The sequence below is a fragment of the Otolemur garnettii genome, unplaced genomic scaffold (genome assembly GCF_000181295.1).
Source record: "Otolemur garnettii isolate 467f Iridium unplaced genomic scaffold, OtoGar3 scaffold00010, whole genome shotgun sequence".
Lineage (NCBI taxonomy): Eukaryota > Metazoa > Chordata > Mammalia > Primates > Galagidae > Otolemur > Otolemur garnettii.
In genome coordinates, this window is record NW_003852405.1 from 9,936,431 (window position 1) to 9,964,222 (window position 27,792).

Below are 27,792 nucleotides of genomic sequence, written 5' to 3' on the forward strand. Positions count from 1 at the left end.
AAAGAGAGGAGCTTATTCCTGGCATAGCAAATGATACATTGGCATCCTGGTATAGGGGAACAAAAAAATCCTTGACATTTGAGTGGGGCTGAAAAGTACAAAACATTCAATGTCTAGTGCTTTTTCCCTCAATTTAGTAATTTCTTGAAATTTGTGGAATGTTTTTGGGGGAGGAGCGACATGCTAAGAATTGGACTTTGGGGATATTGTCTTGTGTGTTGTAAAACAGATCACAATGGAAATAGCGCAGAGAGAACAGTGGAGTGTGTTTCATTAAGCCGGGGGGGGGGCAGGTAATGTAGGGTTTATGAAGGACAGTAGACAGATGTCACAGGGAGGTGAAAAGTAGGAGATGGGAAGGGAATAGGCAGGAGCATGGAAGGGTGGAGGTGGAAAGTGCAGAGCTTGTGTGGAAGCCGAGGTCCAAAAAAGGGTTTTGAATCACATCTTGGGAGTTTGGGATTTCAAATCCTGCTGATGAGAAATGGAAGGAAAGGCCACCACCAGATTAGGAAAGTCGGGTAAGAACTAGTGTGGAGGAAGAGATGGATTTCATTGCAGGCAAACTGAGCTTATTGTCATCTAAACAGAAGTCCACTAACGACTGGAAGCTGGAGTCAAAGCATTGTGGGTGGGGACATTTGAAACATTTAGGAAATTTATAGCCTAGAGGTGGCGATTGAGGCCGCGGAAGTGATGACACTCGTGGAGAGAAAGAGCTGATTTTGTTTTGAGGGCAGGATTATTGTGAGGGCCATGGGGAATGACCCAGATGAAGCCTCTGCAACATGTAAAATATATTTGCTTTCAATTAGTTTTCTAGAGAATGAATGAAGAAAATGGAAAAATTATTTGCTGATGATGTGGTTCAGGAAACCAGGATTAGATTTTTTTCTTTTTTTTGGTCTTTACCTTTCCTTTGCCTTGCTTTCACTCGAACTATAAAATCTTTCTTGGAAATCTTTTTTACTATCTTAAGTTATCATATCTGACAGATCTCAAATTGGTGTTCAATGGACCATTTTTTATGCTCTCCGCCTTTTAGAACCTTCTTTGAAAATGTCATAACTCCAATTGTTAATTTAAAAAAATCATTTCTCCCTGTACTTCCTACTGTGAAAATGGAATCTCAGACATTTTTATCTGGGAAAGTGGAAATACTTGACCTATTTTTCAATTTCTCTATAATTTGAGATTCAGCTCTCAAAGTCAATTTAGTTTTTGATGTGGAAGTTTTCTATGAAGGTAAGGTTAAGTTACTGGGAGGAAAGGGACTAAATTCTCTGAGATATTTTAGAAGGTTTGAAAAAACAAAATACAGATGCCAGAAATATGTGAACCACAGTAGTGTTCAAAAAAAAAAAAAGATAGGCACACATTGGTGATATGAAAAGTTAATAGTGATGATAAATAATGATCAGTGACCATTTATTGACAGCTTGTTTTTGTTCGTTCGTTTGTATATTTGTTTATTTATTGAGACAGAGTCTCACTCTGTCATCCTGGGTAGAGTGCTGTGGTGCCATTGTAGCTCACAGGAACCTCAAGTCTTGGGTTCAAGGGATCCTTTTGCCTCAGCCTCCCGAGTAGCTGGGACTACAGGCCCCCACCACAATGTCCAGCTACTTTTTCTGTTTTTAGTAGAGTCGGGGGTCTCGTTCTTGCTCATGCTTGTCTTGAACTCCTGAGCTTAGGCTATCCACCCACCTCAGCCTCTAAGATAGTAGGTGTGAGCCACTGCACCTGGCCATTTTATTGTTTTTATACATCTATAGATTTTACATCCATTTGTTCTGGAGTTTTAGTTCTACCATGAAGGAAATCTCTATTTTGCCACTCAGATTCTTTTTTCTTTTCTTTCTTTCTTTCTTTTTTTTTTTTTTTTTGAGACAGTGTCTCACTCTGTCTCCTGGGTAGAGTGCCATGGCGTCATCACAGCTCGCAGCAACCTCAGACTGTAGGGCTTGAGCAATCTTCTTGCCTCAGCCTCCTGAGTAGCTGGGACTACAGGTGTGTACCACAACACCTGGCTAGTTTCTTCTATTTTCAGTAAAGATGGGGTCTTGCTCTTACTCAGGCTGGTCTCCTACTCCTGAGTTCAAGCATTGCTCCCACCTCAGCCTCCCACAGTGCTAGGATGACAAGTGACAGCCACCGCACCTGGCCTCCACTCAGATTCTTATACAGTGGATTCATTTTTATGGATTATGTAGGCTAACTTAGATGTCAGCCTTTGTCACTATAAGCACCCACTCACGTGGTTCACTGGGGAATGTGCATCCCTGCTGCACCTGCTTACTTTCCACCTTCTGTTTCCAAATAGAGAACAAGGATGGAGTGAAAAGAACATGGATATTGCTCTTAGATTTTGACTATAAATCCCAAAGGTTTACACGACTCAGGGTGCAATCCTCAGCCTCAGTTTGTCCTCACCTCTAAGGTGAAGGTAGTGTCTGCTTGTGGTAAAGATTACATCAGATGTAACTGCCAGGTTCTCACCAAATGTTAGTTTCTTTTCCTCTTTCTCTCCCTTACATCCCCCTTTCTTCTCCTCTACAGTGAAACTGTAGTTTGTTTCTCTCTCTTTGTCATAGAGATTTCCTTGCTTTCCGTACTTAGCTTTTCTGACTTCATCCTTATCCTTCTGTTGTTTTAGCTATTTTTATAAAACTCTTTCCACCTAACTGCTGCTCAGCAAGTGAACACCTGTCTGTATTTCCACCTCTGTCCCAGTCCTCCTAGGTTTCTGGTTACCTTGGAAATTCAATTTCACTTTCTATTCTTTTTTGAGACAGAGTCTCCCGCTGTCACTCTGGCTAGAGTCCCATGGCATCATAGTTACAGCAACCTCAAACTCTTGGGCACAAGTGATCCTCTTGCCTGAGCCTCCAAAGTCATTGGGACTATTTTTTTTTTTCTCACTATTTTCAGCATCTCACTCTTGCTCAGGCTGATTTTAGACTCCTGAGCTCAAGCAATCCACCTGTCTCAGCCTCCCAGAGTGCTAGGATTACAGATGGAAGCCACTGCATCTGGCCACAATTCCATTTACTAATAGAAGCAATATTATAATGGTGGTCCTGCTTCCAGGCTGAAAAGCCTAGAAACAAAAGCGTGTTTAAGTCATAAATTAATTGAAATACATTATGCTTGTACCAAAGTGAAAGAAAATAATGTCATTGTAATTCTAGTAATAAAATGAAAAAAAATTCAGTAGGAAATATCCATGTACCTTGAACATTGTAGAATGTAATTGATGGAAATTCTTCAAAGAGCTTGTGAGGGCTTTAAAGCATTGCAGCACTTTAATATTATGTTTAATTAAGAAAACCTTTTCTAATGCAGAAGAGCACTGTGAGAGTGCTAATTTATTAGCCATATTTATAGTTTTTGTTTAGACTCAGAAATGGAATGAAGAGAGAATAAGGCATTTTCTGTTGGATAAATCCATCTCCTTTCTCCAAAAATCCTCCCCGTTGGTCAGCCTTTATGTTCTTTCTTTACTTATGTGAACTTTCCTTTTTTACTGAAATCCTTGATACTCCTAATTTAGAACTTAATTCAGGGCTGAAATTTAATGGTGTATGTATACTGTACTGTTTTTCTTTTTTAGAGACAGAGTCTCACTTTGTCACCCTCAGTAGAGTGCTGTGGTGTCATAGCTCACAGTAACCTCCAACTTCTGGGCTCAAGCCATTCTCTTGCCTCAGCCTCCTGAGCAGCCGGGCAACAGGTACCTGCCACAACACCTGGCTATTTTTTGTTGCAGTTTGGCTAGGGCCGGGTTTGAACCCGCCACCCTCGGTATATGGGGCTGGAGCCCGAGTCACTGAGCCACAGGCGCCGCCCAAGTAATGTTTTTCAAACTTCAGTTTAAGATCCATTGGTATATTGAGAAATGACAATTCAGTATAGAGTATAACCAACATAAAACAAAATATAAAATCTATAAATTTATAACATATGGTAAAGGTAAATAATGTCTCTTGAAATTTTTGTTGAGTCAAACATAAAACTATTCCCTACGTTGGATATGGCAAAAAAATGAAACATGTTGCACAACAAAATTCCCTTTTCCAAATTATTTAGATATTTTATAGCAAGCTATTTTGATTAAGTTTTTGCTTTCATAAATCTCATTCTTCCTAATTAAGAATGCCTTGTTACCTCATACCTACACATTAATTAAGACTTTGAATGCAGCCTTACACTCATCTGTTGGGTAATACAGAGTGGGTGTTGCTGGGCTGAGTTCCCACAGTTTTTTTTTGTGTGCCTGTTAACTTTTAAACTCCTCTGATGCCTTAAGTTAATGACTAATAAGAGCTAGAACTTGAATGTAGTATAACTAGACATAATATATTATTTGCTAACTCAATCATCAAACTTGGTTTTAAAAAATGTATTTTCCTCATTTTTTCCCTCATTCTCACTTGTTTTTTAGAGTCACATAATAAAAGTACATTTATGACTAATTAAATGTATTAGTTAACACATACTCCTTTTTCTAATAATTTTCTTACATCTAAATATTTTTCCATTGGATTCTTCTAGTTTTACCTGAATTTTATTTACTTTGTTGTAATAAACATACGGGGTTATTATATTGCTTAATATCACTTGCTTTTGTGGGTCACAATCACAATCACAATTACATTTTTATCTAAGTGTAACAATTTTGTATTGTTATAATAAAGAATAGGCTTATTTTGAAGTTTTATTAAACTTTATGTGAGAAGTTTATAGAATGTGGGGTAAGCGGTCATTATATTCTTCTACTAAATACCTCTCTTTTAGGCAAGAAAGAAAACCATGTAAATCTTATCAGGTTTGGAAATATTTCAACTAGAGAATCAGGATAACCTATCTTTTGCTCTTTAAAAATAATAAGTCAAAGCTGGGTATAGTGGCATGTGCCTATAGTTCTAGCTACATAGGAGGCTAAGGTGGGAGGATTGAATGAGGATAGGAGTTCAAGGCCAGACTGAGCAGTGTAGTGAGACTTTGTCTGTCTTCACACACACACACACACACACACACACACACAAACAAACTGGGTGTGGTGGCTCATGCCTGTAATCCCTGTCTCTAGTAAAAATAGAAAAACTATCGGGGAATTGTGGTGGGTGCCTGTTGACCAAGTAACTTGGGAAGCTGAGGCATGAGGATCACTAGAGTCCAAGAGTTTGAGGTTGCTGTGAGCTATGATGATACTATAGCAGTCCACCCAGGGCTACAGAGTGAGACTCTGTCTCAAAAAAAAAAGGTCTGTGTTTGCCTTGGGCTGACAAAATTCAAGTTATGATATCTTTGGTTTATCCTCCATATTGTATACACAGTAAAATGTGACTATTAACGTTTTTTTAAAAAAATCACACAAAATTGATAGTTTTTCCTATGCTGGGACGTTGACCTCATAATAGAATAAGTTATTATTGACACTCCATTATTTTTACTTACGTGTTTCTATGAATAACTCTCATTCTTTCTCCTGTCACAATCATGTGATCTGTTGGGAGAGGCTGGCTAACGAATTAATGTTTAATAGTCTGAAAAAAATGTTGTATCTTAATACATTAACTGGAAAACTTATCATTAGCTATTATCGTGACAACGGAACTTTACCTTGAACAGTCACCGTTTGACAAAGGACAAAGGACAGGCTATTGTTCGTGTCCCTCTCCGACCCCGTTTGTTAGGTTTTCCTAAGGAATGACAGACCCGTGGTGGTGTCTTAGTCACTTCCCTTTCCTGTCTTGTACTGCTTGCTCAAACAATTTCCAATATGTTTTTCTACTTCGCTTTTCTAAAATCGTAAAATTAACTTGTAGCCGAAGGTGGTCTTGAATTCCTCTGGTTCACTTGCTGTATTTTGTAAATGATGAAACTGAGACTTAGAGAGCTTTAGTGATTTGGTTGATATTATTCAGCTGCTGAGGGGAGCGGCATAGACCTACCTCATAGGTACAAGGAACGCTCTTCAGATAATCAGCAGACAAACAGCCCTGAATTAAGCATTATAAAAGCTAGCCACATAATAAAAAATTTTGTAACCTCTTAATATTATGAAATAATTAAAAAAACTTCAAAGGGAGTATCTTAGTTTCCTCTTTTTTTTTTTTTTTAAGATAGAGTCTTATTATGTCACCCTTGGTAGAGTGCTGTGTCACAGCTTACAGCATTCTCAAACTCTTGGGCTTAAGCGATTCTCCTGCTTCAGCCTCCCAAGTAGCTGGGACTACAGGCGCCCCCCACAAGGCCTGGCTATTTTTTTTGTTGCAGTTGTCATTGTCGTTTAGCAGGCCTGGGCTGAGTTCGAACTTGCCTGCCTCCATGTATGTGGCCGGCGCCCTAACCACTAAACTACGGGCACCAAGCCCATTTCCTCATTTTTTGGGGGTAAGGAAATGGAAGCTTAAGCAATTGGCCCAAAGTCTCATAGTTGGTAATTGGTAAAGCTGAGATTCAAACCTAGGTCAAACTTCACACATCACATTCTTTTTTATTATGTAGTTTGAGAATATGGTTAGAAAAGGAGTCATTATCCAGAACTATAGCCTTGTGGTGTTAAGACTTTTATATTTCACTTAAATTACATCTTATAATAAGGTGCTTTTTATCTTCTGTTTGAGATGGCAGATCCTGAATTTACCCTTGGTGCCTTCACACTTCTGTTACTCATTAGTTCTGTGGCTAATTATCCCAATGGAAAAGTGACAGAGTCATGTCACGGAATGATGCCTCTACATGGCTATGATCCACAGTCTGGTCCCGTTCACAGCATTTCAGTGAGTCAGATGACATTCAGACCAGGAGATCAGATCCAAGGTACTGTGCTGGAATGAATTTATTTGCATTTTGAGTTTCACTTTTTAACTGTTCATTAGAGCTCTATTATTATTAGATTTGGACTGTTTCATTTAAATCTGTTCACTTGTTTTTGTATGTCATCTTATACATCCTATGTTTTCTTTTCTTTTTTGGGGGAAGAAACTTTACCAATTTGTTTATTATAAGTGAATATGTTCTTATGAAGGACCAGAATAGCTTTTTTCCATGTCCTGAAGTTAAATTAAGTGATCTATGAATATCTTTCTATCTGACAATTCAGGAGTTACTATTTTTTGTTTGTTTTTGTTGTTTGAGAAAGAGTCTCACTCTGTTTTGCCCTGGAGAGAGTGCCATAGTGTCATAGCTCACAGCAGCCTCAAAGTCTTGAGCAATTCTCTTGCCTCAGCCTCCCAAATATCTGGGACTATTGGTGCCCACCACAACACCCAGCTAGCTTTTCTGTTTTTAGTACAGACAAGGTCTTGCTCTTGCTCAGGCCTGTCTTGAACTCCTGACCTCAATCAATCCATTCACCTGAGCCTCCCAGAGTGCTAGGATTGTAGGCATGAGCCATGGCCTGGCCAGGGGGTTACTATCTTGATGAAAAATCTTATTATTTTTTTCCTTAACTATTACAGATGACTGTATTACTTAAGTTGTATGTAAATTTGTTCAGAAATCCATTCAGAACAAGTTTTAAAATAAGTTTTATCATTATTTAATAGATATTTATTTATTTTGTGGCCAGGGCTGGGTTTGAACCCACCACCCTTGGTATATGAGGCTGGTGCCCTACCTACTAAGCCACAGGTGCTGCCCCTTTCCTTCCCCTCTCCTCCCCTCCCCTCCCCTCCCCTCCTCTCAGCTGGGTTTGAACCCGCCACCTCCAGCATATGGGGCTGGCGCCCTACTCCTTTGAGCCACAGGCACCTCTTTCTTCCTTCCCTTCCCTTTCCTTTCTTTCTTTTTCTTTCCCTCTCTCTTTCTTTTCTTTTCTTTTTTTTATAACTTTTAAAAATTTTTTTGTTTTTGGCTAGAGCTGGGTTTGAACCCGCCACCTCCGGCATATGGGGCCGGCGCCCTACTCCTTTGAGCCATGGCGCCGCTCCTCCCTCTCTCTTTCTTGTGAGACAGAGTCTCATTTTGTCACCTCAGTAGAGTACCATAGTGACACAGCTCACAGAAACTTCAAACTCTTGGGCTCAAGCGATTCTCTTGCCTCAGCCTCTGTAGTAGCTCGGACTACAGGTGCTTGCCACAATACCTGGCTAGTTTTAGAGATAGGGTCTCCCTCTAGCTTATGCTGGTCTTGCACTTCTGAGCTCAGGCAAGCCATCCACCTCGGCCTCCTAGAGTGCTAGGGTTATAGGTGTGAGCCACTGCTTCCGGTCCATAGTGTTTTAGAATTTCTTTGTCTATAGGATGATTTCTACTCTTCTCTCCAGGAGTGGTTTTGCATACGTACACTTGATTCTAGCTGTGATGTACCTCCTCTAAACATTTCTCTATGCGTTCCTTTTTGGGTTGTTGCTAAATCTGTTAACCAATGTGTTTCTCAGTTACTTTGTCAGGGCCACCATTTAAAGGCTTTCTCCTAGAAGCTCGTAATGCTGAAGATTTGAATGGTCATCCTGTTGGCTCCTTCACACTGATAGACAGTCAAGTGTCACAACTTTTGACCTGTGAAGACATACAGGTTTGTGTTTACAGTTGACCCTTGAACAATGCAGGGGTTGGGGCGCTGACCCCCCGTGCCCTGCCCCCATCCCTGGTTGAAAATCTGCATGTAACTGTAACTTTTGACTCCTCCTAAAACTTAACTATTCATAGTCTACTCCTGATGGGAAACCCTACCCGTAACATAAACAGTCTATTAAAGCATATTTTGTATGTTGTATGTATTACATACTATATGAATGCTCTTATAAGCTAGAGAAAATGAAATGTTATTACAAAAATCATAAGAAAGAGAAAATATTAAGTGGAAGTGGATCACCGGAGAGGTCTTCATTCTTGTCTTCACTTTGAATGGGCTGCAGAGGAAGAGGAGGGAGCTGGTCTTGTTGTCTCAGGGTAGAAGAGATGGAGGAGGCACGGAGGCAGGCACACAGTGTAACTTTGCAGAAGTATATCCTCGTTTCTGCCTGACGTTTTTGTTTCTCAAAAAATGTTGCTATACGGTACCCATCCTTCTCACTTTAGTGTCAGTGCCAGTATCACAGAAGGGTCCGTTGCAGAAGAAGTCAAAGTCGTCTTGCATCAGCAGCACCCTGTGCTGGCTTGTCCAGTGTCAGTCTGTTTTCTGGCTCTGCTTCTCCATCGTCTTCTTCCTCACTGTCTGGCCCTGCCTAGGGAGCTCTTGTTGTGCTCAGGTTCGGGGGTGGTTGGAGACACAGAGAACAGGCTTGCAATTGAATAGTATAGAGACAAAGAACGGCTACCACTTTAAGATGGCGAGTAGCAAACTTCTTTATTCCTTGCTGGTTTAACTAACCAGCTCTGCACGTACACACTGTCAATCAACAATCCTTCCATTACTTTAGTGACATACAGTAAAAAACAAATTAACCTTAACTTAGTGCCTGCTAGTCTCCTGATCACAACAATACTCATTCTTTCACATCATCCATTGTACTAGAAATACCAATCCAGGAAAAACATGTTGACTTTTCTTTTTCGCCTATAAGCTCTCATCTCCATCAAGATGTCTTCTGCTAAATCTGCAGTGTGGTATCTATTAGCTCTTGAATATCTCCAGATCCAGGTCTTAAAATTCTGATTCTTGATAGGTAGGGAAACTCCTTTGGGGGAAAGGACTGATTAATCACCCACTCTACAAGCCCTGAGCCATCTGGAGGCAGTAACTGAAAGTCTTGCAAAACCACAACCCCGAGGTTCCAAAAGTGTACCGATTATGCGCCTACGGGCACCTGTCTCCCTGGTCCCTGCTCAGCACAGAAGAATGTCCCTCCAGCTCAGGCAAAGGCCGTAGTGGGATTGTACCTCAGAGTCTCCTAGATTGTAGAAAAACATGACTTTTATTCCTGCTCACTCTCAGAGGCAAAAAGGCACAAGCATATAGCCTTTTTCACCAATAAGCTCTCATCTCCGTCAAGATGTCTTCTGCTAAATCCTGCAGTGTGATGTCTATTAGCTCTTGAATACCTCCAGATCCATGTCCTAAAATTCTTTTACCCTCATCCCCCACCCTTTTTTTTTTGGTATCCACTATCTCTTTGATGACTTCCTTGATTGGCTTTGTTGTAAGAGCTGTGAAGTCATGAGCAACATCTGGACACATTTTTTTTTTTTTTTTTTTTGGTCCAGCTGGAATTTATTGTTTTGGGCTTGATGGTGTTCACAACTTTTTCTGTAACAACTGTATCTTCTTCTCTTCTCTCCTCTCCTCTCCTCTCCTCTCCTCTCCTCTCCTCTCCCCTCCCCTCCCTTCTCTTCTCTTCCTTCCTTTCTTTCTTTCTTTTTGTCTGTCTCATGATGTCACCCTCAGTAGAGTGCTGTGGCGTCATAGCTTACCTCAAACTCGGGCTTAAGTGATTCTTTTGCTTCAGCCTACTAAGTAGCTGGAACTGCAGGCGCCCGCCACAATGCCTGGCTATTTTTTGTTGGTAGTTGTCACTGTTGTTTGGCAGGCCCAGGTTGGATTTGAACCCTTTAGCTCTGGTGTACATGGCTCCTTGCAGACTTGTGTGATGTTCTGTCTATCAAAATTCTCTTCCATAGCGCTGACAGTCCTGTCCACAGAGTTCCATGTGTAGTGAGCCTGAAGGTCCTTATGACCAGGGATCTGTAGGCTGAATTAGAGACACTGTGTCCAGGACAAGTCAACAACTCTATACCTTTGGTGTTGGAATCATGGGGTTCTGGGTGACCGGGGGCATTGGCTAATATCAAAAGAACTTTAATTTTAATTTTTATTCTTTTTGAGACAGAGTCTCACTCTGTTGTAATGGGTATAGTAATATAGCATCATAGCTTACAGCAACCTCTTGGGCCTGGCTAGCTGTGACTACAGGTGCCTGCTACAAGGCCTGGCTATTTTATTTTTTATTTTTAGTAAAGAGGGAGTCTCAGCCTTGCTCAGACTGGTCTCAGACTCCTGAGCTCAAGCCATCCACCTGCCTAATCCAGAGTGCTAGGATTACAGGTGTGAGCCACTGTGCCTTTTATACTAGACTTGTGTATATTTTGTGGTAGTAAATGATAAAAGAGACCAGTATCTACGTATCTCTTATGCGTTCATCACATACCTCACTTTTTCTTAATGTTTCCAATATTTGTATACTATGCAGTTCACAAATCTCTAATTTTTTTTTCAATATATTCATTGAAAATAAATCAACAGGCCGGGTGCGGTGGCTCACACCTATAATCCTAGCACTCTGGGAGGTTGAGATGGGTGGATTCCTTGAGCTCACAAGTTTGAGACCAGCCTGAGCAAGAGCAAGACCTCGTCTCTAAAACTAGCTGTGCATCTCCCAGCTACTTGGGAGGCTGAGGCAAGAAGAGGGCTTGAGTTTGAGTTTGCTGTGAGTTGTGATGATACACAGCAATCTACCAAGGGCGACAAAGCAAGACTCTGTCTCCCACCCCCTCCAAAAAGAGAAGAAAATAAATCCACATCTGAGTAGACCCGTGCAGTTCAAACCCACGTCGTGCGGGGCCAGCGGTGTTTGTAATGGCTGCTTTTCAGCTTTCTTTTGGTCTTTTCACTGCAGAATGGTAGTTGCAAGATGAATAGTGACATTAAACTCGTGTTGTAGACATTTAGATAAATTCACAATGCTCAGACTTTTCTCTTAATTTTATTACTTGTGTATGTTTTTACACAGCATTCTAGAAAAGGTAGGGCAGTAGTTTGAAGAGTTTACAACTTGTGATGTTTTATAGCATATTGGCTCTTACACTAATTTTTAAAGGGTTTTAATATTAAACCTCTAGTTCTAGAATGTGACAGGTCTAATTTTTGTCATTCATTTATTTATTCATCCATTTAATCTATCTATCTGCAAACTGCCCTGGATGTGAGGGCCGTGGATATAGCAAGATTTACTCTTATTCTTTGAAGAACTCCTAACGTTATAGTTAAATAGAACATCTGGACATAGGACGGCCACATGCACAGAACAGTGTGATAACTTTGGTTAGAAGCATACACAGGATGGAGGGAATTGGGGGAGAATTTCTTGGAAGAGATGATCTTCAAAAGAGGCCTCAAAGAATGAGCAGGAGTTTGCCAGGTGCGTGAAAACAGGCCACAGGATTGTTCAAGAGCAAAGAATTACTAAAATATGCTCCATGTTTGGAGGCATGACGAACCTTTTTCATTTGATGAATCTTCTGCTTTATATTTGTATCTATAAACTTATAGTGTAAATAAAATAATGGGCAGGCTCTATCTAGTATTAACATATCCAATACTCCTGACTCTCTTCAGTTCTTAAATTTCTGCTGACTCTAATTTATTCACAGAGCCAGCTGCTAATCTGTGGTTAGCCCATCAACACGTTATAATTGAGTATTTGAGTCCGTGTTGTAAATAAAGTGGTCGCCACCAGAATGCCAGGGTCGTGCATTGATAAATTACTTTACAAAATGATAGCAGTTGCAGCCATGGTGAGCTGTCGAGTGACTGAATGTGGTTTTATTTTCTTTTTATTTCAGGGATCAGCAGTGAGTCATACAAGTCCATCCAAAAAAACAGAAATTAAAGTCTACTGGAAGGCTCCGAGCGGTGCTCCTAATCACATACAGTTTCTGTGAGTAAAAGAGTTTACAACTCTAACTAGTGCCATTGAGCTCATAGTAGCTTGTCATACCCTCATTTACTGGATGTTCACCTGTGTGAATGTAGCAAGATACCCCCTCGCTGATGCTCTTTTGTTTGTGTTTTTTCCCCATCGGTATATACCCAGCGCCCAGCCCAGGACCTGACACCTAACAGGCGTTTAATAGATATTTGTAGAGTGAATGAAGTATTGTGCTGCCTTAACACTAATGAGAGCCATCAGCTAATACTTAAAAAGCCATCAGTCTTTTTGAGTGAGAATACAAATTTGGCTGACTTCTTGCTGTTACGACTTGCAGATTAGATTGTCAGAAAAGTAGGGCCCTGCATGTTCGTAAGAGTCGTGAAAGTCAGTAGAATTAAAATAGCACCCTTCATTACTCGTACGTGCAAGGGAATATCATAAAGCCATATAATGATTCCTGGGGGGTGTTACAGAAATATATTTTAAGGCTAGGATTTCTGTCTGTCTCTGATTTCTGATTCACTTTGCATGCAGGTCCCCAGCACACAGTAACGCAGCTTGGCACCTGTGTATTAGGTAGACGTGCAGCAGTGGTGCTGAGCCGATGCCTATTTATGCAGCCTCTATGTAGCTTCCCATTACAAGTGTCTGCCGCACATGCCCTTTGGAAGAATTCGGATAGTTCACTGTGAAACGAGTGGTAGCATGTTCTTTATCAGCGTATGCCATGGAGTAGAAATCTGTGCAGTTTAGTCTCTGGGTCTGGCATTCAGGGCTGTTGTGAATATGCCCAAAGACCAGACAAGCAAGGAAAGAGAGGGCTAGAGGAAGAGAAAAGATCATCCAGAGATGGGGCAGAAGAGAGTCCTTAGAAATGTGCTTGAGACAAAATCAGTATACTGTTAACTACTCAGTCACGTGATTCTAGTTGATTTCCTTTTTTTCTCCTTTAAAGTTTTGATTTGATTGTGCTGGGCCATAATCAGGGTTCTAATCTTGCTGGTATTGCATCTCAGAGCCACAGTTGTTGAGAAGTATAAAATCTACTGGGTGAAGATTCCTAGTCCCGTAATTTCACAGCCAAATGCACTTCCTTTTACAACACCTCCAGCGACCACAGCACCATCTTTGCCAGTGTCGCCTCCAGTTTCCCGTTTAACTAAATCCGTAAGTAACATTTTAACTAGCATTTACTAAATGCAATCTAAAATAACACGTAATCAAATACAATGCTCATATATTGTAAAATGTAGCAGAGAAGAAAAAGAAATAAGACGTTCCATAAAAGTAAATTTGCTTTACTTACTTTTTTTTTTTTTTTTTTTTTGGGTCTGGGCTGGGTTTGAACCCGCCACCTCTGGCATATGGGGCCGGCACCTTCCTCCTTTGAGCCACAAGAGGTGCACCCGTATCTGTGTTTGGAAATTGTGATTCTGAGCTTGGCAAAGTGCAAAGATAACTAGCTATACTGGGTCATGATAGCAAGTTTTTGGGTTCTCTATAGGAATCTGAAGGAAGTTCTCATCACAACATTTATGAGTTCAAGGTTACAGGAAAGGGAATTCAAGACCCTACATGTTCAAGGTGTGTGTGGTTATGACATTCATATGTAGTCTGTACTGGTAGTGGATATATTTTTATTTGAAAGTAAATCTGATGAAATAACAAATTTCTCTCTTTCATAACAGCCAAATGTCAGAGAGATAGAGAGAGAGAGAGAGATATTATGGTAAATATAGATAAGATTTGGAGGAGATTCTTGAAGTAGTGATATTACTTTTAGGTGTTATTTCATTCAGGTCAAAGAGTACTAGGAAACTCTGTATGCTGAACCAAAGAAAATCTCTTGCAAAGTCATAAGGTAGAATTCCATTTAGACCCTGTGAATTAAAAGAGTGAAGATTGACAGACGGCACCTGTGGCTCTGTGAATAGGGCTCTGGCCCCATATACCCAGGGTGGTGGGTTCAAACCCAGCCCCGGCCAAACTGCAACAAAAAAATAGCCGGGCATTGTAGCAGACACCCGTAGTCCCAGCTCCTCGGGAGGCTGAGGCAAGGGAATCACCTAAGCCCAGGAGTTGGAGGTTGCTGTGAGCTGTGACACCATGGCACTCTACTGAGGGTTAATAAGTGAAACTGTCTCAAAAAAAAAAAAAAGAAAGAATTAAGATTGACAAAACATATCTTGGAAAGGGTCTGGCATGTTAGAAGCATTAGGAAGAAGAGTTTTACTGCAGGAAATTCTGATAAATTAGAGATCGTAATTCACAAATGGATATAATGAAAAGTGTCTTGGGACAGGTTGTTACAGTTCAAAGAACAAATGTGGGCCTGAAGACCGACTTGTCTAATTTCTGTGTGTCTTTGGACAGATTACTTAATTTTCAGCTTCAATTTATTCACCAATAGAATCAGGAATAATAATATTACTCTTAGTGTAACTGTCAGAATTAAAATAATGAAGGGAAATTTTCTAACTGTGCCTTGCACTTAATATTCAGTAAACATTAGTTCCTTTTCTTTTTTCTTCTTTCTATTATCTTTTGGTACTTCTTTGTCCACATAGGGGAGGCTAAGTAAAGCGCTTTGCTTCTGTAAAATGTCTTGTTTTATTTTCTTTCTCTTCACAATTTTTAATGTATTTGATCACATTGTTATGAATGCTGTACTTTTGTCTGATGATACAATTAGATCTACTATTTGTACTAGCTCTCAGTTTAGTCTTAATGCTTATTTAATTCAAATCTGCTTTAGGGGAATAAATAGTTTGGACCTGAGTTTCCCAGTAGAAATTGACTGACCATATCATTGTCTCTCCATATATTCACATAAAAGGCATTAGCTCTTACAGAGCTTTTCTTGTGTCTCTGTGCCAAGTTATAATCTGTAATTATAGGTTCATTCAGAGTCATACGATTATAGCATTTTTAGAGCTAAAAAAAAGACACCTCAGGGTCTTTTACCAAGGGTCTTTTTCTTTTAGTTTTTCTGTTAGATAATTGAAAGTAAAGGGATCCCAGGAGAATAAATTCTTTGGCAACTGTGGTGGAATAAAGAATACCCCAGGGACAAAAATTCCCTAGTTCCTAGTGGTTTGTTTTCTTCATTCTATGAATTGTCCATAATTTCCATTAAATCCAGTTATATAATGTTTAGCTCTCTTCTAAGATACCCTGTCACTGTCCATTCTAACAGGGGCCACCCGTTCTTTCACCAAATTGTAGACCCGATGCTTTTTAAGACTCTTCCTCTTATGTTCCTTATCAAGAAGCTCTGGATTAAATCACTGTAGATTGTTATTTCCCCTTCCGCTAAATCATTACTATTATTTGGAATGGTGGTTATATATCCCTGTAGCCGTTTTTTCTTATGTTATTTCAGTATCATATTTGAATCCGAATTCTAGAAGCAGAATCCAAAAATCTAAATATAATGACCTGAAAGGTTTGTTTGCGTTTTTAACATTTCACCTTAGAGAACTGAAGGAAATGCTTTGTGCAAGAATGTCAATGTCAATTAAGTGTTAGGGACTTAAATATTCCCTAAAAAGTCTCTCAATAGTTACCAGAAACTTTGCTCCAGGACATACTGAATGTGAAATGTTGTGTGTATTCAAGAAACTTTAATACTCTTGCACAATTACAGTCCAATTCCTGTTAGTTTTCCAAATTTTCATTAAAATTAATTAAACGTAAAAGTTCACGACCTAACTATTGCTTTGATCATTTCTAGGTTAGGATGTGTCTGTTGTTTTCTTATTTGCATCCTTATTATGAAAAAGTATTCTCATTAAAACCCGTACTTGAAGATAGTGGCTCTTCTGTCATTGACAATGAACCGCCTCTTTGATAATTAAGATTTTTTTTCCCCCTGTCATTTTTCTAGTTCAGTGCCTCCGACTGTGGGAACAAGAAGTTCTGTATTCGGAGTCCTTTGAACTGTGACCCAGAGAAGGAGGCTGGCTGTGTCTTCTTGTCCTTCACAAGAGACGACCAATCAGTGATGGTTGAAATGAGCGGTCCCAGTAAAGGCTATTTATCCTTTGCGCTGTCTCACGACCGATGGATGGTTTGTACCTCTCACTTGCCTACGTGGTAATCAAAGGACAATCAGTGAACTGAGCTCTAATCAACGGTAGATTAGCTTTTTGTTTCAGAGTCAAATGATCACAATTAAGAGTAGAACGAGAAAAGGAGTCACTAACTTAGAACAGATTCCAAGTGAAATGGTTTTGTATGATTTTAACAGTTAGGCAATTACAGACCTCCAAGAACAAGCTGCTCTAAGAAAAGTTAGCAAAATCATTTTATTTCTAGTAGATTTGCTGTTTTAGGTCTATCCATGTGATAAAGCAAGAAACTCAAGTTAAAAAAAAAGTTGCTCTGCGTACAATGTCCCATTTTGTGTAATGCTTTTCAAACCACAGTTGTTTACTCAAGCGGCCAGAGCTAAAGCATGCTTTCCTGATCTTGGCGTCTTGTTTCAGTAGTCATCAGTGCATTTTCCAAATAGAGAATCGAAGCTATATATCTAGGCGAAATGTTGTACAATGAGGTCCTTTGTCACATCTGCAGAAAAACACTTGTTTTAAGCAGATTCTCACTCCCCGGGTAGAGTTGGATGGATTAAATGACCCTGTAGGTGGCAGCCTTGTGCTGTGGTGTGGGAGAGCCGAGGGCTGGCAAGCATCCTGGTTTCCCAGGGAGCAGGAAGAGCACTGTGCCCAGGACAAGTGTTAAGTCTTGTTCAAACCGAGTTGCCACTGGGGAGCCTGGGATGACCACCAATGGAGAAAGCTCCTTGTTTCCACATTAGCAAAGGCAAAGAGTCTTTTGCTGAGAGCTTTCTTCCTATTTGGATTTCAACTTCCGACCACTTCTTTAGAAAATCACATTTCCAAAGTAGGAAGGGAAATCTGACACGGCTGTGATACAGGAAATAACACCTTCCCTTTAAGTGCACTCTTAGCTTGCAAGGATCCTAGCAAGCGGGCGTACATTTTTTTATTTTAGTGAAATGCCATTTCAGTATGTATATATGACCTACAGATTTTACTACATACCTCTACTATGCAATTGCTATCCTGTCATTAAACAAAGGATATACATCAAGTGTATGAGATATAAAATACATCATATGCTTTAAAAAATAACATATCAGACAGATAATAAATCTTACTCCTTCAGGGTTGTTTTTATGGGAAATTTTATACTTTCTCAGATGCTGCTGCAATTGCTCAGAACGCCCCCTCCCCCCCCATTTCCCTCTTGTAACTGCCGTCAGACCTGTAGTGTGTTCTTTTAAATGGTCTCAGTGCTGGGAAAAATGAATCAAGTTTGATGTAGAAAGTAAATAATGAGGCTGGGTTAAAAATAAAATGTGACCATGAAGCAATAATGAAAGGTGGTGGAAGGGCAGGTAGCTGTGGGAATGTGAGAACTGGCTATGAAGGAAATTCTGAAAATAAGTGTGGAAAGGATTCACTTGTTAAATACATGTAGAGATTCATTAGGGCACATCTCTGAGGTATAGCACTTATTTGGGTATACGCTCAAGTCATTTCAAAAAGTCCTGACTTGGCTGTCTGGTGGCTCACACCTGTAATCCTAGCACTCCGGGAGGCCAAGGCAGGTGGATTGCTTGAGCTCAGGAGTTTGAGACCAGCCTGAGAAAGAGCAAGACCCCTGTCTCTACTAAAAAAAATAGAAAAACCACTCAGGCATCATGGTGAGCACCTGTAGTCCCATCTACTCAGGAGGCTGAGGCAAGAGGATCACTTGAGCCCAAGAGTTTGAGGTTGCTGTGAGCTATGATGCCAAGGCACTCTACCCAGGTGACAGAGTGAGACTTTATCTCAAAAAAGAAAAAAAATTCTGACTTACTCTAATCACTTTCCAGCCCAGATTTTTGCTAAAACATTTACTTCCACTGGTCACATAGAATCGATAAGCAGGAGGGAAAGACACTATGATGACCTTGAACGTGGTGATGAGTAGCCTACAGCTAGGCCAGTTATTTCTGTTCTAAATTGTAGGCATTGATGGCACAAAAGCATTTATCTCTAATTCGGGATGTATTTTTCTTACTTAGAAATCTTATCTGTTCCTAGTGTAGTACTCATCAAAAATGTTTATAAAAAAGACTTAATTATGCAGGTGTAGTTAATTTACAGAGCAATTCTTTTTAATGATTAAAATCATCCACACACCTGTTTGCCTAAATTGGGGGAAATGAATCATCCACAAAACGTATTTTTAAAGTGGTGATTTCTATTTTTGGTTGTTATTTTTAAAATTTGAGGTATTTTTATGGCCTGCTATTTCTTTTGAGTATATAATGTAAATTGAAATACTGAAGGCATCTGACGGTACAAATGCTGATTAGATAGCCCTAAATTATAGTTTTTTCCCAATTTGCCTTGTTAATTGATTATACCAATTGTTTTGGCACTAGACTTCATTACTAAAACTGATGGATTGTATAATTTCTGATATTTTGGCTAAAAATGACTTGCTACTGTCTGAATTTTAACTGAATTTCTTTTTTAAAAAATAGATTCTAAAAGTGTCCACTGTTACTATTTTTTTTTTTTTCTGAATTTCTAAGTATCCTAAGTCTTCACTTAATGTCCTTGATGGGGTCTTGGAAACTGTGACTTCAAGCAGAATAATGGAGAGCAGGTTTTCAATAACATAATTTCCCTCAACATCATTTTTTCTTTTTTGTCCCTCAATGCCCAGACTTGAAACTCTCAACATCATTTTGCTATAACATTATTGAGGGAAAAACTTGTTCTGTTACATGTCATTTTGCTTAAAGTCAAGGCTTCCAAGAAAGAACCCATCGACTAGTTTGAGTGAGGACTTATTGCACATACGTCTTCCGTATCTGAGATATTTTGTTACATAATATAAGGTCTTTCATCTTTAAAATCGCTAAATAGTAGCATCCATCTTTCTCCTTCCCCTGCCCCGTATCATCTTGTTCCACCCGGGATCCGTCAGTGCCCAAATTCTAGCATCTTCCCAGGCCTGAGCTCTCCTGGACGCTAGATGATGATTCCTGGCTGCCGCTGGTCTCGCCCAATTGAGTGCTCCTGGACGATACAAATCAACATCTATAAAACTGAAATTACTATCTTCCTTTCTGATGTCTCCTGTGTTCCCTTTCTTGGTGATTGGCAGCAATGTTAGAAAAGCAGCGGCTGTTATTGCCTGCTTCTGGTCAGGCATCGTCCTGGGCAATTCGTAGAACTTTCATTGCTGCTGCCATGCTACTTGATAGAGAAATTTTGATTGTGACTCAGATTCTTCCCTTCCATTCATTTCTCAGGTCCTTTTTCCATCTCTAACTATTTGTTTTGAAAAGTTTAAACCTACATGAAAGTTGAAAGAATAAACACCCATAAGCTCCTCGCCTAGTTTGTAAACACTTTAGCTTTCTCTCTCCTTCGGTCCGTATATCCACCTATAGCGTCCATTGCAATTGATTTATGTGGTGTATATAAATACTCCCTTTTCCCTAAACTATTTGAAAATGAATTGTATATATCATGATGTTTTACCCCTAAGGTTTTTAACGTGTATCCTAAGAACAAGGACATGCTTTAACAATTACCACAACATCTTTATCACATTAAGAAAATTAAACAATGATCTGATAATTTTATGGAATGTGTAGTCTATTTCCAATTTCCCCAATAAAGTCCTTTGTAGCCTTCTTAAAAAAAATTCTATCCTAGATCCAATAAATTATCATTGAGTTTAGTTGGTATATCTCTTTGATTTCCTTTACTTTAGTATAATTACCTACCTTTTTCCTTGCTTGTTTTTTCAGGCCACTATAATTTACAAAACAGATTTATGTTAAGATATTTGGCACAGATACTACATAAGAGATGTCATTTTCACAGTGTGTCATATCAAAAGTTGCATAATGTCAAATTGTTCTATTATTGATGATATTATGTTTGATCACTGGTGTCTGGCAGATTTCTCCAGTAGTCCCAGCTACTTGGGAGGCTGAGGCAAGAGAATCACCCAAGCCCAGGAGTTGAGATTGCTGTGAGCAGTGTGACAACACGGCACTCTACCAAGGGTGATAAAGTGAGACTCTGTCTCTAAAAAATAAATAAATAAATAAATAAATAGTTTGAGTGAAAGACCAAATTATATTGGCTCGCACCTGTAGTGCAGTGGTTATGGTGCCAGCAACATACATCAAGTCTAGTGGGTTCAAATCCAGCCCGGATCAGCTATACAACAATGACAGATGCAACAAAAAAAAGCTGGGCGTGGGGTGGGTGCCTATGTCCAAGCTACTTGGGAGACTGAGGCAAGTGAATCCCTTAAGCCCAAGAGAGTTTGAGGTTGCTGTGAGCTGTGATGCAACAGCACTCTACTGAGGGCGACATAGTAAAACTCTGTCTCAAAAAAAAAAAGAAAGACCAAATTATAGACAATTACTTAAAATCAAGATTATTCATTATTCTATTGTTTAAACATGTTTTGAAGTGACAGTCTGCCCTCTCATAGTTAACTTTAAAGACTAAGATCTGACTTTCAGAGTTAAGGAATATTAGTGACTAAAGGGTAGATAAGAAGTATACCCTCTGACAAACAATTCCCCTTGAGCTCAGATATTTTTGTTTTAACTATGTAATGTTAGATCTATTACGTGTGTACAGTCTGTAGCAATATTTGATTATAGTGTCTTCCATCTTAAATGTTACCAGAAATACCCAGTATAAGGCAGTGTATTCACAGTCACTATATGTAGGACATAGCTATTTATTTTCAAATAAGTATCTGGGACAATGTTCATGGTAAGGTAAGTGGAAAATAAGGTAACAGAACGGTGTATTTTCCTATCTGGGAAGGAGAAAATAGGTATGAATACAAATAGATTTAGATGAGTATACAGAAAGGCATAAAAGTGGCATTCAATTCGTGATTGATTCATGAGCGTAGGAACACGTTATATGTTGGTCTTATTTTATTCTGAAGTTTTAGTGATTTTATAAAACTGAAGTTGTATTATAACAAAAATTATCTTAAAAATTATCAGATTAAAGTGGTACCATAGCTGTGTTATTGTATTATAACAAAATTATTTTTAATTAAATTGGACAGTCAATTCTCTGGAATTCATAATATCATTCAAGATTGAGTCAGGAAATTATGAATGAAATGAAAATAATGAATGACATCATATTTAATTTCCTTAGGTATTTTTCTTTTTTAAAAAAAATGCTGAAATTCCTTAACATTTTTCATTGGAATTGTTTTTCAGGGTGATGATGATGCTTATCTGTGTGTCCGTGAAGATCAGACAGTGAACATACAGCCCTCCCATCTGACAGGGCGAAGTCACCCAGTGATGGACTCTAAGGTGGGTGTGAAAATCCTGGGACCCTCCACATGGCTGGTCCACTTGCCAGCTCTGTGGCTTCTCCAGCATGGTTTGCTGCAAGACAGTCTCCAGCCCCTGCAGTTACAGCCTAGCTTGAACCGGTGCCTGGCAGCAGGGGTCCTCGCACTAGGATCTCTGAGAAACTTTTCTACACTCTTATTTTACTTTATTTAATTTAATTAATTTATTTATTTGAGACAGATTCTCATTCTGTCAACCTGAGTAGAGTGCCATGGCATCATAACTCACAGCGACCTCAAACTCCTGGGTTCAAGCGATCCTCTTGCCTCAGCAAGTCCCCAAAGAGCTGGAACTACAGGCACCTGTCACAACACCCCTCTAGTTTTTCATTTTTAGTAGCGACGGGGTCTCACTCCTGCTCAGGCTGGTCTCAGAAGAGATGCACTCATCGTAGCTCCCAGAGTACTAGGATTATAGGCATGAGCCACCATGCCTATATTCTTTCTATTTTAGATAGCACATGACAAATTTCTCGAATTTTTCTTGTAGGAAAAGATGAATTCTTCCTTGTGTCATTTAAGCTCTTTTTGTTCCATCTTATGGAAAAGTATTTTATGATTTGTTAAGATAGAGCAGTAGGCCAATTTTAAAAGCTTATAGACAGGTTTGTGTTTGTTTTTTTGTATGTTTCTTTTGAGACAGGGTCTTGCTTTGTTGGCAGGCTGGAGGGCAGTGGCATCATTATAGCTTACTGCAACTTCAAACTCCCAGGCTTGAATAATCCTCCTGCCTCAGCCTCCTGCGCTAGGAGGATAGGCACACACCACCACACTTGGCTAAGTTTTGCAATTTTTTTGTAAAAGGGTTTTGCTGTGTTGCTGAGCTGTGTGAACTCCTGGCCTCATGGGCTGATCTCTGCCTCCTAATGCGCCGGGTCTTCAGGCAGAAGCCATCATGCTCAGCCCCAGACAAGTTTTCAGGAGACGACTTATGTTAGTGACAGAATTTCTTGATTAGTGAGAAGGAGGAACATTTGGCAAAGGCTGGTGCCTTGGGCAGTTGTCTTAAGTGCCCTTTGTTGGTGTCTGTGTCAAAGGCGGGCTATTTCAGGTAGAGGAACGTCTTTTCTACAGCAATGAAGGAGAGGTAGCTGTCACTTCATGACATAGCAAATGAGCTCTGACCGAACAGTAGCTAGCGCCTGATGACATAATTGTGCAGAGCTTTGACTCTCACAGCCGGCTTGGAACTTTCCCCGTTACACATGTTTTGGCTGTGGGGTATTACTGAGGGTCTCTTCAGTGTTTTCGCTAGTGCCCTAGTGGCCAAATGGAGTTAGTACATCTGCTGAAATTTCCAACCGGGGTTGAAGAATTGTGGGGTTCTGGCTCCAAGTAAAAATGCTATTTTTGCCAAGTGGGATAAAGACAAATAAACGGGGAAAAAATGTTTCTTGTACTCTTGAAAGAGGAAGTGGAAAAACAATGACACTGGAGGCAAAGCATCCACGTAATATCTTAGAAAAAGGAAATTGAACAGGGCAGGATTTTGATCATATCTTATTTTTAGTAAATATTTGGGAAGTGCTAAGAAGACTCATTGTGTGCGTTTGTAGGACACTCTTGAGGATATGGCGTGGAGGTTGGCGGATGGTGTCATGCAGTGTTCTTTCAGAAGAAACATTACCCTTCCTGGGGTTGAGAATAGATTTGATCTAAACACAAGCTACTACATATTTCTAGCAGGTGGCGTGGCTCATGGTGGTAAGTATATTGATAAAAGTGAACTTTTCAGGCTTTTTGTTCCTGTCTCTTCCTTCCTCCTCCCCTCCCCCCTCTTTTGGAAAGACTATTGTAATAAGGTACACACTTACGGGTAAGGAGTTATACATGGAACCCTTTTTCTATTTTTGCCTAAAAATTGAATTTTTGGTTGACTTTTTAGCTTTGCTTCTCTGGAAAGTAGGTAAAAGTAGAGTGTCACCCATGTCACAAGGCGGCATTGCAGATGGTCAGAATGGCTTCTGGTTGGTTGTATTGAGACCAGAAGATCTATAAATACCCTGCAAGAAGCTGTATCTTTGGGTTTCCCTGAATGTAGTGACGTTAGCATTGCAGGGACCCTAGACACTGTGCCTTTGGGGTTATTGCAAGAGACGGTGGCTCTTGTAGGAAAAGCTGCCCAATATGAATCTCATTTCCTTGCGCTTCCTCTAGGGAGGTGACAGGGGATAGGGTGACTATCTCTTGGATAGCTGAGTGAACTGCTATGTGACCTCCCACTGCAGGGAGAATGCCTCCCCCTACCCTGCTGGTGTGGTGTGTTTCCTGTCCTACATCTTTCTAAGTGAATGTGATGCCAGGTGCAGTCCAAGGTAGCTCTATATCTGAATGTTTAATTTATCCTTAAGAAGATTACACTGTGGATGCTGCAACACATTTTTTTTTTTTTTGAGACAAGAGTCTCAAGCTGTCGCTCTGGGTAGAGTGCTATGATGTCATAGCTCACAGCAACTTCCAACTCTTGGGCTCAAGCGATCCTCTTGTCTTCAGTTTCAGAGATCCTTTCTTCTGCCTGGTCAACTTTATTACTGAGGGATTCTACTGTATTTTGGAGCTCCTCAATTAACTTTTTTGTTTCCTTGAGCTCTGCAATCTCTTTTCTCATTATGTCCATATCTTTGGTGACTTGGGCTTTGAATTCATTAATTTCTTGAGACAACTTTAGAACTACTCTTTGGAAGTCAATTTCTATCTTTTCTTCCATTCTATTTATCTTGTCCATATTCTGAATTCGATTTCTGACATTGCTGCCATTTGTCTATGCATGGCGTCTTCAGTTGCATCTCCTTTGTCATTTCTTGGGGGGGAGGTGTTGATCTACTCTGGTTATTCCTGTTGCCAGAGTTCTTCACCATGTTTATTTTCCACCATTTGGTTATTAGAACTGGTAGGGAGACCGAGTTGAGGTTCCCAGGTAGTAGAGACAGCCCCTTACCAGAGCGCTAGGCTTTGTAATTGTGGCTTATTTCCTATAACCTTACAAAGGCCCCTTTCAGAGTTTCAGCCAGAGACTCTGATCACCTACTTGGCAAGATAGCTCAAGGTAGCTCAGCCTTGATATCAACCAACCTCTACCCTATCCTAAAAACCACAGTATTAGGTTTAAATCTCAACGTGAAGAGGTACAAACAGCTGCAGCACCCAGCCCCCACCCTTCAGATCTTTTCTACCACAGAACTTCGAAGGTCAACCTCAGGATGTCCCCAAGTAGACAGCCCCAGACATGGGCTCCAACCAAATTATCTCAGGCAGTGTAAACCTTGCCCAACCGAGAGGGATTCAAGGGTCTCTAGCAGCACAATTGGAGTCAGGGATCCACGCCCACCAGACTCAGTTTACACTGCTGTCTGCTTCTCTGTCACAGGACCAGCTGGAGCCAGGGGCCATCCCCCTACCCACCGGTCTCATTCCACATCTAGCTAGCCTCTGCTTGCCACACCCGTTGGAGTCAGGGGACCATGCCCCAGCCTGCCAGTCTTAGTCCACTGCCTGGCAAACTTCTGTTCACAGGCTCTGTTAGAGTCAGAGCACTGCACTCCACCTGCACTCCACCAGCAGGTCTCAGTCCTCCCCTGGTAAGCCTCTGCTCACCACGCCCTAGCCCTCAGGTCTTGGTTCACACCCAGTAAGCCACTGCTTGAGGGTTCTGGAATCAGGAGACCACACTCTTGCTCTCAGGTCACAGTCCACGCCTATTAAGCCTCTGCTTACAGGCCCAGCAGGGGCTGGGGACCAGCCCTGTCTGCCAAACTCAGTCAACACAGGGCAATCATTCTTCCGCTGTGGGTGCCATCAGAGCCAGGGGTTCTGCACCCTGTCCCACCAGACACAGCCGGAACTGATGGTCAACACTACCACTGGCCAGGCAAAGTCAACCAGGGGGCTGCTCCTCCTCCTGCCAAGTGTCCCTTTCTTCCCACACCCTCTTTCTTCCCTGTTAGTCACAGATTCGGTCCTGATGGTTGGCGGTCCACACAATACCCAGTTCTCTTAGGAAAAGACCAAATACTCTGTGCTCTGCAGGGGGCCGAACTTTAGACCGCCATGTGAGGGGGAAAGGGTGGTGTGGAAGTTTGGACTTGTGGGGAAAAATACCTGTTCAATTTTATGCCTGGCGAGGTGGTGTCTAGGTTCGTAAGTGGGATCTCCCTGGAGAAAGAGACCTGGAGTTTAGGGGCTCTCTCCAGCGAGGTAAAATGAGAGGTCTTTTGTTCCCTGCTCATTCATAGACAGGCTGCAGCAGCCCTCCTGTTTGGGAGAAGGGTCTCCTGTCCTCTAGTTGATAAGCTTTGTACCTGTAATTTGTTTTCTTGGATGCCCTTCCTTGGAGTTACAGGTTGCAGAACTACTTTCTTGTCTCAGCTCCTCATCTGTGGTTTCATAGAGTCCACTTCCGTCCAGTAAGTCTTCCTCTGCTCAGGAGCCTCTGCTGAGGGTTGCTACCAGTCGGCCATCTTCCCAGAATTCCCACAAACAATGTTTTATGCGGTAGTTCTAACACTCCCTAGTAGACCCTAGTGAATGGGTGATAGGTGTGAAGAGCACGCATCTATTTCCTTTGCCTGTTGGTGTTGTTGCACGGGAGGGAGAATATCTACCTCATCATTTGTGGTGTTTCTGGAAGTGTAGGGCTCAGACAATCAGCTTCAGAACCACCTGGAATGATGGGTAGCAAGGCAGATTTTTTTTTTCTCTTAACAATTTCTTTTGTTTAATAACAACTGTATACATTAATGCACTAACAATGCAGATTTCTGAGCTCCACCTCAGACCCAGGGGATCCTTCCCTGGTGCCTGAAATCTGATTTCTGTACTTGGTAACTTACTGCTGATAAGTTATCAGTAAGTTCTGATAACTTACTGCTTGAGGGAGGGATTTTCCCAACGAAGGTGAGCACATTGCAAGGCGGTCCAGGGAATACGGCAAACTACAGTATTAGAATTTTCTTTAGATTTATTTTTATCTCATTAAAATTTTTGTTTTACTATATTTTATGGTATATATGATCTATTAAAACAATAATACAAATACACATACACTAAGTGTGCCTGTTCATTTTTTTAAACTGATGGAATGCAAAACAGACAGAAAAGAAATACCCCCAAAGACAAACCTGGAGATCGCTATGCCAGGAAATTCATTTTCCAGCTCATTTGTACTGGGAAACAAAGGACAAACCACATAAATCATTGTCTCATCTATACTTGGTCATATGTATGTGAACTCTGCTTAAAAACAGTCTTTGTCAGGTTTAAGCCAATTTTCAGAGTAATCATATCTCCACGACCCATATAAATGTAAAACAGGCCCAATTTCAGTAAAATCGCACAAAGATCTATTCATTTAAAACCTTTTTCTCACCACTGTTTCCCCCAGAATGCTGACAGTGTCCTATTTTGGGATAAGCGAATGTGAAATGCTGAGTTTTAAAGTGAAGGATGGAAATCACTTGGGCCAGGAGGTAATTCATAATGAGGAAATCTAGCAATTTCAGTAATTAATGAAGCAGAGACTGTTATCAAATGACCTAAGCAGACACTGTTACCAGATGACCTGTTATTTAAACAATTTAGGAGTATTACAGGTCACATAATAGCAGAGTCCTGTACTAAGCATGAACTCCCTTAAGGAGCCCTGCAAAATGATAGCAGAACCATGCCGTGGAGCTCTGAGAATTCTAACGGTCTTCTGCTTTCATGGAGGTTAAGTTCATGCTCAGTGCACGGCTCTGTGGTGATTCAGAGTTTAAACACA

The 27,792-nt window shown here is 40.5% G+C and overlaps 1 protein-coding gene across 2 annotated transcripts in view; it reads left to right on the top strand.

The window, feature by feature from the left end:
- FRRS1 (ferric chelate reductase 1) overlaps positions 1 to 27,792 on the top strand; it is a 59,389-nt gene that overhangs the window by 15,890 nt on the left and 15,707 nt on the right. For both annotated transcript variants that reach the window (XM_023509914.1, XM_023509915.1), the window contains exons 2-8: positions 6,633 to 6,828; positions 8,391 to 8,527; positions 12,514 to 12,608; positions 13,619 to 13,769; positions 16,489 to 16,671; positions 21,895 to 21,993; positions 23,591 to 23,738. In XM_023509914.1, coding sequence (XP_023365682.1) covers positions 6,633 to 6,828; positions 8,391 to 8,527; positions 12,514 to 12,608; positions 13,619 to 13,769; positions 16,489 to 16,671; positions 21,895 to 21,993; positions 23,591 to 23,738 — 1,009 coding nt within the window. The remainder of the gene's footprint in view (positions 1 to 6,632; positions 6,829 to 8,390; positions 8,528 to 12,513; positions 12,609 to 13,618; positions 13,770 to 16,488; positions 16,672 to 21,894; positions 21,994 to 23,590; positions 23,739 to 27,792) is intronic.